A 13,047-nucleotide genomic window follows, 5' to 3' on the forward strand; every position below is an offset into this window, starting at 1 on the left:
AAAAGTACTCAAAACTGGTCAAGAAATCACTTTAGGCAGAGGAAAGTTATCTGTGGATTGGCTAGCATTTCCAGATGACGTAGCAATATTAAATTGTGACATTTCGTCAGTCCAAAATAAGCTTGAACTCTGGAAATAAACTGCAGGAAAAGTTGGTCTCCAGATATCCTTCACACAGGTGCAGTACATGACCTACAACAAACAAGCACCAAAGTTCATGGAGACGAAATACGGCAAAATTAAAAAAAATTCTACAATTTAAATAGTTCAGTGAAATCATTCAGGAAAATGGATTGAAATATAAGCAAGTGGAATTAGATGGCGAAAGTTGGAAACTGCATACTGACTTACCCAAATTAACTACGACTAGAAACATATCTCCAAGCACACAAAACTAATATGCTGCAATACAGTAATTAAACCAGAATGCCTTTTTGGATCAGGAACAATAATTCTGTACAGGAAAGCATACATTGAAAACACTGAGAATAGAGAACGCAAAAATATAAGAAAAATTCTAAGCCCAAAACTTGTAGTGAACAATACCAATTCACAAGCAGCCAGGAAATCAAACAACACACAAATATCCATAGGTTAAGATTCTAAGGGCACACTAAACGAACGAAGCATGACAGACTTACAAAATAAATAGTAAACTTCTGATAACACGAGTAAAGACAAAACAGACACATTGAAATGGATTGGCAAGATCAAAATTGATCTGAAATTAGCAGGCATTCCTGAAGATGTCCAAAACCATGAAACCTTCAGGTCAAAAATTAACAAATGGCAAGTTGATTAAGAGGAAAATTCAATGAAGAAGATTAGGAAAACATTGTATGAAGAGGGAAAGAAAGCCCCACAAGAGAATGAAAGGAGTACGGGGAAGGCAAATGCCTGGGATGAGAGGTTTTTAAGAGTCCTGGATCTTTTTCAAGCAGACAGCTTAAACAGTCTTGATCTGGTACCCTATATGAATGCAATAAAAAAAAAATGATAGTGAAAGGCACTAGAATTCTTTCAATATTTTGCTAACATGTTAAGTCCAAGAAGAAACTGCAGAAAACTGGCTCATATAGATGAATCCAGAATGGACTGCAAGTGTTACATCATTTAGGACTGCTGATTCTGATTATCTTCCTGCCACCATGTTTTCTGATGCTACAATAACACAGTTCCATCTAACGGTGGAAGACAATGGAGCAGAAAGCAGCAAAAAATGGAAACTAACAAACATGATTTATTACATTTGTGAAAAGCCTCATTTCTCACTTGGTACTGCATCCATTGAGAGGATCTTCTTCACCTAGAGGTGTGCCTGGTCAAAATAAAAAATAATTTGGGAGAGAAAAGAGCCATTAAATTAGTGAATATCTATAAATTTTTGCATGCTTCTACAAAGGAATAAATTGTATTTTGTTTTCATTATGATACTACATTAAGTTTTTTTTTTTTCTGGAAATGTAAATGATATTTAACAGTGTTTCTTAGAAAAGTCAAAGCACAATATTAATAAAATAAATTCTTATGACAGTAAATAGTTGCCTTCAATAAAAATGAAGACTCTTTTTAATTTGTTTAAGGATAGTCATGCAAAATTTGTATGTTCATTAGATTTTCATAATTAAATATGGTTGGCTGTTTTACACTTTTTTTAAAGTCTGGTTGCATTACAACCACCCTAGCAAATGCCCATCTTCTAAGTATTTGGCAAAATCCTAATGGGTTTATGTGCATATAATAATAACAGTAATAATAATCAACAATAATATAATAAGACAAAGAAGAAGGCCACAATGTGTGTTAAGATTCCCAACTTGATCTATGATTTTTGTAAGTTGTCAATTTCTTCACCTTCAACAGTGATTTGTTAACAGGAAAAATGCCAAGTTAAACTACTGTTCGGAATTAATTCTGAACTGTAGGTCCCCCTATAACTGAAAGGGTAAGTCAATTCAAAGATCAGTGGAAGGAAAGGGTGTACTTCTTCCATAAGTCCATGCCTAGTAAAGCATAGTGGTGTTCAAACCTATCTTTAGCTTGAGGGCTGCTTTACTTTAGTTGTAGCCAGGAATTCATTACCTATGAGGAATCATGTGTCCCAAATGACAAACACATATGAGCCTTGTTTTCAAAATTGTAATAAAATAACATGTAATAAATGACAAATAATTCACTTTAAAAATCTCAGATCAACAAACCACTAAGTGTTCGTGCAAAAAAATAAAATGTTACCTCAACTCATGTGGTTAGAGAGAAATTATGTGCAAATGTACAATAGAATCAAATCATAGCATTTCATATGTTAGTAATAACAACGACAGGCACTTAGAATTGTGTTAATCAAGGAAATTCCAAATCTCAAGACAAAACACATCAAACTGTTTCATCGATTCAGAACAGAAATTACTTACTTGAGAAGGGTGGTGTCTCTACCATTAACTGCTCCAGTAAATATCCCAACATAGTTGTACTAAATGTGTGATCTCTGCGTATGCCCAATGCTTTATGAAATAGATCTACTGCGTCTGATGTGTTTCCAAGCAGGGCATTCACAAAAGCCATGGCAGCATATGTTGATGCATTCATTGGTGAAAGTAACAACGCCTATATTCAAAACAGTGATAAGTACATGGTCAAAATTATATCTGCTTTGATTACTCAAGTGTCATCAGAACTAGAACTGCCTTAAATTTTAATACTAAATATTGGGCATTACTGTAGTGTTTATTAAAATGGTCAAAAGAAAACATAAACTGAACATTAATCTATTTCTAAATTAACTCAAACTCAAATACAGTCATTGGTAATTTTATTTATTAACTAAGTCATTTAGCTATTTACAGAGTTTCCACAATGACATGCTATTACTACAGTCTGGTTTCTGTACAACTTCTAAATAACCTTCTCTCCATGCATTTTACCCCTACTACCTTCAATATTTCAAAGATCGTAGGCCAGATTACATTTTCAAAAGCTTTCTCTAAATCCTAATGACATAGATTTGCCTTTCTTTGACCTATCTCCTAAGGTACGATACAGATGCACGTCTTGTTATCATATTACAGATGTAGGCTGACGTGCAGAAGACATGTAAACATCTGACGCCACATAGATCAACAGACTGATAGTCAAATCGAAACCAGTTGTATTTTGACAGCCATCTTGTCCACTGCACACATTCATGAACAATGTCAGTACCATGTTTGAAAACCGTTTTCCTCTCAAAGTTACTCTACTTCTGCAGAGTAGATACGAATGGAGGAGGAGTTGCCACATTTATTAAAAACTGCCATAAATTCAAGAACACTGACATTAATAAATTCTGTTTCGATCAGCATCTAGAAGCATGTGCAACAGAAGTAGAGTTCCATAACAGATCCTATATAATAGTAACTATCTACCGAGCACCTGCAGGAAATTATAATCTATTCATAAATCATCTACAAGCTCTTTTGGGTTATTTAACAGGAAGAAACAAAGAAATTTTGATTACTGGTGACTTTAATACAGATTTTCTAATGCAATCTTCCAGTAAACATTTACTGCAGTTAGTAATGTTGTCTTTCAATCTTAACTCACACAGTAAACTTTCCAACTAGGATCACTAAATCCTCAAGGACAGCCATTGATAACATTTTTATAGACAAATCAAAGGAACAAAATCATATCATAAAACCTGTAATAAATGAACTATCGGATCATGACATGCAGCTCCTTGTTTTAGATTTAAATTCTAAGCAAATTATCAAGATTGCTAAATCTGAGTACAGGAGAGTAGTCAATCAAACCAAAAATTGGGTGTTTTAGAAAACTGTTCGAGGATATGAACTGGAAAGATGTTTATAGTGCTCATGACATGAGTGAAAAATATAATACATTCATGAACAATGTCAGTACCATGTTTGAAAACTGTTTTCCTCTAAGTTACTCAAATTAAACAGAAGTCTATAATAAAACCATGGATTACACAAGGAATAAAGATTTCATGCAAGACAAAAAGGAAAATTTATCTGTCGACCAAGAATAGCTCCAGTGCTGATGATTTAGCTAAATACAAGGAATAGTGTAATATATTTAAAAAAGTAATTCAGACATCTAAACAAATGCACTACAAGAAGAAGGTAGCAATGTCTGCGAACAAAATAAAAACAATATGGGATATAGTGAAAGAGGAGACTGGTAGAATCAGAAAGGAACAGGAGCAAATAGCATTAAGGGTAGATGACACATTAGTAACCGATGGGCATAGTGTGGCAAATCTATTTAACAAGTACTTTATATCCATTACTGATAGAATGGGATTGTCAAGATCAGTAAATAATGCCGTTGAATATCTGAAACTAGCCTTTACAAATAGCTTCAGGTACATGAATATGTCACTCACTTCACCAAAAGAAATAACTTCCATAACAAAATCTTTAAAAACAAAGCATTCTAGTGGTTATGATGAAATATCAACAAAGTTAATTAAGGCATGTTCTTGTGAGCTTAGTACAATTCTAAGTTACTTGCAGTCAGTTATAACTGGAACATTTCCTGACTGTCTAAAATATGCAAATGTTAAGCCTCTACTCAAGAAAGGGGATAAAGAGATACCATCAAACTCCAGAGCAATTTCACTTTTGCCAGCATTCTCAAAAATTTTAGAAAAAGTAATGTACAGGCAGCTTACCAACCACAAATAACATATTATCAAGAACACAGTTTCACACCTACAGTGAAAATGTACTTACTTAATTAAATAACAAATTACAAGCAGCAGGTATTTTCTGTGATTTGTCAAAGACATTTGATTGTGTGAACCACAACATCCTTTTAAATAAATTAGAATTCTATGGTGTCACGGACAGTGCTGCAAAATGGTTCAAGTCATACCTCGCTAACAGGAAACAAAGGGTGTCAGTGCAAGGGACAAGTGAATTAAGTCATCAGTCATCATCAGAATGGGAAGAAATTACATGTGGTGTCCCACAAGGATCCATCTTAGGTCCATTGCTTTTTCTTGTGTACATTAATGATATCTCATCAGTTAGACTGCCAGAAGCAGAGTTCATTTTTTTTTTTTTTTGCAGATGACACAAGTATTGCAATAAACAGTAGGTTGAGTGTAGTTCTAGAAAGATCTGCTAATGACATTTTCATGGATATTAATAAATGGTTTAAAGCCAACTCACTGACATTAAACTTCGAAAAGACTCACTATATGCAATTCAGAACCTGTGAGAGGTTTCCACCCAGCATATGCATAAAGTATGAAGAAGAGCAGATAGAAGAGGTTGACAGTCTTAAATCCCCGGGATTACAACTTGATAATAAATTCAATTGGGAGGAGCACACCACAGAACTGCAGAAACGCCGTAACAAATCTGTATTTGCAATTCGAGTGTTAGCAGACATAGGCAACATAAAAATGAAAAAGCTTGCATACTTTGCCTACTTTCATTCCATAATGTCATATGGTATAATATTTTGGGGTAACTCTTCAAGTCAAACAAAAGTTTTCAGAGTCCAAAAGCGTGTAATACGTATTATTTGTGGAGTAAATTCACAGACGTGCTGCAGAAACCTCTTCAAAGCACTGGGTATGCTAACTACTGCCTCTCAGTATATTTACTCCTTAATGAAATTTGTCTTAAGGGGAGTTGGAATGCCGGAAAATGGAAAAAATTCACATTTTCAGTTTTTAACCTTATAACTTAATTTGAAATTTTCTGCTTAAAATGGTGCAAAATTTGTTAAGAAATTCCAATTGGAAGTATTTTTATTTAATTTTTCAAAATTACATGTGCGCCCAGCAAAGTTACCCATCTTGTGATTTGTACACATTTAAATCTTCGCATTTCCGAAAACATTACATATAGAAGGCTGTGGATTTCACTCTTCAGTTGTAGAATCTTTGATCCTTCCATAGGTACCATTGTTTTTACGACTAGCTGTGTTTATTGTTCAGTTTTTGATCTGTGAGTGTTTGTTTTGAGCCTCGAGTTTAGTTTGTCGCTCATTTGGAGTTTGTTATCTGTCTTGTTTTGACTTTCAGTGGTGAGTGCGTAGTTTCTACGATGCCTAGGAGTGCATCATTATTTAAAAAGCGAAAGTTTCGCGGTAATAGATTTACAAATAACGTTTGTTCAAGTGATTCTGCTTCAGCACCTGTTGATGCTGGTGAAAGTTCTGACGTTTGTACAGCTGAGATGTGTGAAGGAGACACGCCCACCAGTGCATCAAAAAAGAAGTTATCAAACTGTGCAAGTGAAATTACAGATGAAGCTTCTAATGAACAATATGTTTTAGTCGACTTTCCTGTTTTTACTGAGTTTATGAAGAAATGTTTGTGTTGTAATCTTTGTGGAGGTTCTTTTGATATGAACATAACAAAATCTATAGGACTTTCCTGCAAAATTGCTATAGTTTGTGCCAGTTGTGAAAATGAGACCTGTTTTTGGAGCTCTAAAACATGCAGTAGCAATTTGTTTGAGAGTAATATCAGGCTAATGTATGCAATGAGAGCAATTGGTAAAGGACATACTGCTGCTCAAACATTTTGTGCCATAATGAATCTTCCACCTCCACCTGCTAAAATTGACAATTACACTGAAGTGATAGGAGATGCTGTTCAGTCTGTAGCAGATTTATCAATGAAAGCTGCTGCCAGTGAAGCAAAATATATAAATGAAGGAAACCCAGATATCCCTGTTGCTTTTGATGGAACCTGGCAGAAAAGGGGTCACACATCCAAAAATGCTGTTGCTACTGTTACTAGTGTGGACAGCGGTAAAGTTTTGGACTATGAAGTGCTCACTAAACATTGTTACCATTGTGCATCTGGTAAGATAGAAGCAGCTCACATATGTAGCAAGAATTATGAAGGTACGAGTGGAGGCATGGAGGCTGCCGCTGCTGTGAAAATGTTTAGCAGATCAGAAAAAGAACGGGGAGTATTTTACACAAAATTCCTTGGAGATGGGGACTCCAAGGCATACAAAAGTGTTACAGAATCCATGCCATATGTCAATAAGACAATAACTAAACTAGAATGTGTCGGTCATGTTCAGAAACGAATGGGCACTCGTCTAAGGAAACTGAAACAGAATCTGAAGGACAAAATTTTGTCAGATGGTAAAACCATTAGAGGTCGCCTGTCAGATAAAATTATAAATGAATTACAACAATACTATGGTATGGCAATAAGAAATAATGCAAATAATTTGCAGGAAATGAGACAAGCTGTATGGGCCACATATTTACATTGATCATCAACTGATGATAATCCTCAACATTTTGCTTGTCCAGATGGTCCTCAGTCATGGTGCAATTATAGAAAATCTCAAGCTACTGGGGATCCTTATCACCATAAAAATTATATTCCATTGGCTGTTATGGAAGTAATTAAACCAATATATAGAGACTTGGGGCATCCTGATCTTCTGCGAAAATGTCTTCATGGTTGTACCCAGAATCAAAACGAGTCGTTCAACAACCTCATTTGGACTCGTGTACCTAAGAATGTATTTGTTGGGATAAAAACATTGAAATGGGGAGTCAGTGATGCTGTTATTTCATTCAATGATGGTCATATGGGTAGGCTAAAGGTCATGGCAAGGCTCGGCATTGCTCCTGGTATCAACACCATCAGAGGTCTTCAGCTTCTGGACAGCGTGCGAGTAAGGAAGGCTCAGTATGCAGCTGAATTTAATACAAAAAAAGCAAGGGCAGCAAGGAGAAGAAAACTTCTAGGTGAAGAAGAAGAACTAGAAGATGACCCTGATTACTCTGCTGGACACTTTTGATAATAGAATAAAAGGTATTTGTGAATTTTCATAATAAATTACTTTAATCGCATTTTCTGGCATTTGACATTTTTAGTGTTACATGTACCTTTATCTCATAAACCACTCAACCAACAACATTCAAATTTTCAGAAATGCTGCAAAACAGTTCAAAGAGGCCACTGAACTAGAATCATGACAAGAACTGGCTTATTCTCTGAACTAGGGAAGTTTATGTTATACTTTTTCCAATAAAAAATGGCTTAATGGTAAAAAATTCATAAATACTATACCAACAAAAAGAAAACATTGGTTCTAGTTCAGTGGGCTCACAATATATGCTGAAAACCTCTGCCAGAATTTCAAAGTTCTGAAGATAATAGTTCCAAAGAAAAAGGTACACAAAGTTAGCAAATTTAACATTGGCGAGATAGGGCATTCCAACTCCCCTTAAATAACATATCTCTTTTTCCGACAAACAGCTCAGTTCATACATACAATACCAGGAACAAAAATGATCTGCACAAGGATTTAAAAGCACTTACTTTAGTTCAAAAAGAGGTCCACTATGAAGGAACACTCATCTTCAATAATTTGCCACCAAACATAAAAAATTTAGTTACAAATAAAAATCAGTTTAAAAGGAGCCTAAAAGACTTGCTAGTGGCCAACTCCTCCCACTCCATTGACGAATTTTTTAATAGAAACAAATGATGTATATATTCATACTATTAGTATTGTTATTTCAGCTTTTTTTTTTTTTTAAATAAAAAGACATGTTGCACGTCCACGAGGATCTCCTCAGCACAGATCTATGGAACAAAAAACTAATCTAATCTAGTTTCCAAGTTACTGACACGTTTGTGAAAATTTGTGAACAGTGATCAAGAAAGCCAAGAGAGCCACAGAAATGGAAACCCCTCAGCTCATGACAACGAGGCTACCATGCCATAAGAACAAAGTGAGTGAGTGTTTCAAAACATTTTAACACAAATATCAGTCCAGCTCTACAAAGTGACATTGCCTCTTACTAGGTTTTCTCTTCTTCCACAAGATAACCACAGCATTCTTGAAAAGACTATTTAACATTTGTATGATCTTATTGTGAAATTGTTTTTGTAATGCCATATAGCCTGATGATGAGGTATTCACTCAAAACATGTTGCACAATAAATAAATAATACATTAGTTAACAAATTTTGTGACTAGTAGTGGTAGTTAAAAACCTTTACATATTTCCTGAGACAGTCATGATCGAAAAATAGTCAAAATGGCTTCAAATTTCGCAGGAGTTGGCTTCTACCAGTTTTTCCATTTTTATATGAATAACTTGGGGGGGGGGGGGGTGTTGTGTTATTTTGCAAGTGTAATATATCTTGCACACCACGTGGAACAATCTTGTCATGCCTGGCTCTCATGTTTGAGTCCTGGTACTGTCAATGATTTGTCCTTGCGGAGAGAACTGGATCTGGTCACACTTAGCCTCATAAGCCCCAACTGAATACTTATCTGAATGAGTAGCAGATCTAAGGTCAAGAAAGCAGTCAACAGGTGAGACAGCTATGCGCTGACCCTACACTACACCACACACACACACACACACACACACACACACACACACACAAATAGAGAAAAAGAGAGAGAGAGAGAATTCGGTGACGCCAACAGCAGAGGATGACATGGTGTTCCACTCAGGGTCCAGCTGTAGAGCTCGGATTTCTACAAAGTTTTGTTGTTTTACATTAGTGATCCTCTACTACGTTCTCTATTTCATCTCTCAAATCTACCCATTTGCATTCTATTGTATTCCTTTCCACTGTTTCAGTCCAATATTGCCTAATTCTTTCTTTGAAACTCTCAACAACCTCTGGTTCCTTCAATTCATCCAGGTCTCATAGCCATAACTTCCTACCTTTTTTCAAATTTCTTCAGTTCATAATCAATAAATTTTGCTCCGAGTCCACACTTGCCTCAAGAAATACTTTGCAATTTAAAATCTGTTTTCAAAGTCTCTGTCTCATCATTATATAATAAAGTTGAGACCTCCCAACGTTGCCCAGTTCTACTCCATGTATACAAACTTCTTTCGTGATTCTTAAACAAAGGTTTAACATAATTTAATCATGTTCTGTGCAAACACTACGAGGCAGTTTTCTCTTCCATCCCTTTTCAGTATTTAGTTTCCTCTTTCCATTTTTCCTTCTCTACCTCTTCCCACTACTGAATTCCAGTCATTCATCACAAATTTTTTCCTCCCTTAATAATATGAATAATTTCCTTTATATCATCATACACTCTTTCAGTATCTTCATCATCTGAGGAGCTAGCTGGTACATAAATATGTACTACTGTGGTGGGTGTTGGTTTCATGTTTGTCTTGGCTACAATAATGTGTTCACTATGCTGTTCACTGTAGCTTACCCGCATTCCTATTTTCTTATTCATTATTAGTCCTACTATTGCATTACCCCTATTTGATTTTGTATTTACAACCCTATACTGACCTGTTCTTCCTGCCACAGCAATTCACAAATTCCTCTTGTCTCACAGGTAAGAACTGACAATTGATCACTAGGACTATTGTGCCATTCCCATTATAAAAAAGAGGAAGAACTTGTCCCCAGACACAACCCGTTCTGGGAAATTTTCATGTGGATAGAAACTAGCTTAGTGAATAAGGCCTGAGGCAGAGTATTAATGCACACTGTATCTTGGCAATTTTGTGGATGCAGAAGAATCAGCAGAAGTCAGATGATGTTGGGGCAGTACAGATTTGTTTCTGTTCATTGTCAACCTTAGCTACGAAACAATACAGCCTGCCATAGCAATATTGCATTGTGAATGCAATCTCGGTTTGAGTGTGTTGCTTGATCTGCAAGGAGGAGGCAGTGCATTTTTTCCTTCAGCCCCTCCCCTACAGCCTATATACAACGGAGCAAATGCCTATTTACACCTTCACTATCACCCACGAAAACAGGCACGTTACATTTATATAGAACAACCTCCAAAGCCATCAATTCCATTACTGTGTTAATTCTGAAATTATCTCTTTGTAATAATTCAACATTGTAATAATTTGTAATAATTCAAATTGCAAAACTGCCCATCTTGTATAAGCTGAGCAAGCTCCACACTTGGAAATATCTGATACTTTTGACCTCCAAACAAAAGTGCTAATGTTTCCTGTCTTATGGGATATTCTTTGGGCCAGTAAATCTAATATTAATAAAGTATTTTCAGTACAAAGAAGTACACTATGAATATTATACTGAGAGTTGGCAACCGAACACTGGCTTAAGAAAGATTTAGTCACAGTTTTAAACAAATTAGAAAACTTTACACTAACTTAACAGTTTTTGTAGGAAAAAATAGAACCTATGGGGGTTCCTGTATACTGGTTAAAAACTCGTTAGAATATAAAGAAAAAGACAGTTTTAATTTTCTTAACGAAGAACTCATATTTGAAAGTTGCTGTGTAGAGCTAGAACAACATAATATTATTATTATCTCAATATATAGGATTCCAGGTAGTGATGTGACAAAATTATTTTTAGAGAAAGTCCAGTATCTGTTACAAAAACTCACAAAAGAAAAGAAGAAAAAAATAGTAATTGCTACTGATTTTAACATAGATACAGCGAGTGAAACAAGCTTGTCAACTAAGTTTGTTGACTTAACTGAAGGATATAGCTTTAGACTAAATTTCACTCATTTCACCAGAGCAAATGAGCAACCTGCAACGTGTATAGACAATATTTTAACATATTAAACATTTAATGACAGTGCCAAATTCTCTTTAGACCTAGATATCTAAAATCACTATGCTTTGCCCACTGATTTACAAAAAAGTAAATAAAGAAAATGGAAGGAGTTGTTCATGAAAAGACAGTTCAGTGAAGAAAACATACACTTGGTCTGTTGTAGGCTGAGTGAGATAAATTGGTCATTACTAGACCGCGGATTTTAGGTAAAAACCTATTTTGTTCCTGAGTTCCTATTTGCATAAAAATTTGTACTTATGCGTTTCATGACTATTTACACTTAACAGCATTAGTTCTATAAGACCTAAAAAAGTCTATTTCGACGTTAGTGCCTATTTTTGCCTATTTCGGCTTTAATATCCTAAAAAGTGCCTATTTCATCATATAAGACAGTGGCTCCAAGTTTTTCCACACTATACGACAGATGGAAAACAATATTTTCTGCCCAGCGTGCAGCAAGGTTTCATAGGCCTTAAGTTGAGCACGGATTAAAAAAACACAATGTTAATCGTAGACGCCCTCTATAGCTAAATTACTGCCCTTCGCGCATTTTCTCGCTGCTCTCTACAGGCAGTCCTATCAAACTATTCTGTTTCGTGAAAAGTATTATACGTGAATTTTCCGGTTCGAAAAATAATTTGCCAGTAGTGAGATGTTTTTATCTGAAGCACCGTTATATTCCTTTCGCTTGTTCAGAAGGTGCGGCCGTCTGTCAGGTGCCATATGTCCAGCAACGAGTACGGTACTTCCCCTACCGCTCCCATGCACCGCAGTAAAAGAGAGAGGGGGGGGGGGGGGGGGGGGGACAAAAAAAAATCAGTACATTGTGTAGCGACCTACGTGTTAAGTGTTACTGACGTTCTAAGTGCAAAATAAATTCTAGTTTCTGTGTGAGAATACTACGCCATGCCGGAAACAGCTAGTTCAAAGTCTACTCGTATAACGCAGTGGCTGCAAGATTTTCCACATTATACAACAGATGGGAAAATTATTTTCTGCCAAGCATGCAACAAGGAGGTTAGTTGATGTTTTTCTTAGACTTCTTCTTTTCCTGTCACTTAGGATATTTTTTTATCGCTATCCTTTAGTAATACGAAATACTCCTTATATACGATTCTAAACTGCATTTCCCTTTTCTCTCGTATTAGGTTTCGAGTGTTAACAAATCTCACTTAACTCAGCATGCAGATGGAATCGCACATATAGCTAATGTTGAACGAAAGTCAAAATTTAAGCAAACTCTTTTAACCAATAAATCTGGTGTATCCTCCGCAAAAAAAAAGTTCTGCAGTGATTTGTGACATGCACTTGTGGCAGCAAACATCCCCTTTCGGAAACTAGAAAACCCTATTTTCAGAGGTTTTCTTGAGAAGTACTGCCATTTGTCTATTCCTGCAGAGTCAACTTTACGTAAGAATTATGTGGATTGAGCTTACAATGCTGCACTGCACAGAATCCGACATGATTTTGGAGAATCTTGTATATGGATTTCTGTGGATGAAACTACTGACAGTCTT

General features: G+C 35.7%; 1 protein-coding gene across 2 annotated transcripts in view; it reads right to left on the reverse strand.

Moving 5' to 3' along the window:
• Positions 1 to 13,047, reverse strand: part of LOC124612714 (cell division cycle protein 16 homolog) — a 207,658-nt gene that overhangs the window by 17,568 nt on the left and 177,043 nt on the right. For both annotated transcript variants that reach the window (XM_047141067.1, XM_047141068.1), the window contains exon 11: positions 2,415 to 2,607. In XM_047141067.1, coding sequence (XP_046997023.1) covers positions 2,415 to 2,607 — 193 coding nt within the window. The remainder of the gene's footprint in view (positions 1 to 2,414; positions 2,608 to 13,047) is intronic.

Source organism: Schistocerca americana, chromosome 4 (genome assembly GCF_021461395.2).
Source record: "Schistocerca americana isolate TAMUIC-IGC-003095 chromosome 4, iqSchAmer2.1, whole genome shotgun sequence".
NCBI lineage: Eukaryota > Metazoa > Arthropoda > Insecta > Orthoptera > Acrididae > Schistocerca > Schistocerca americana.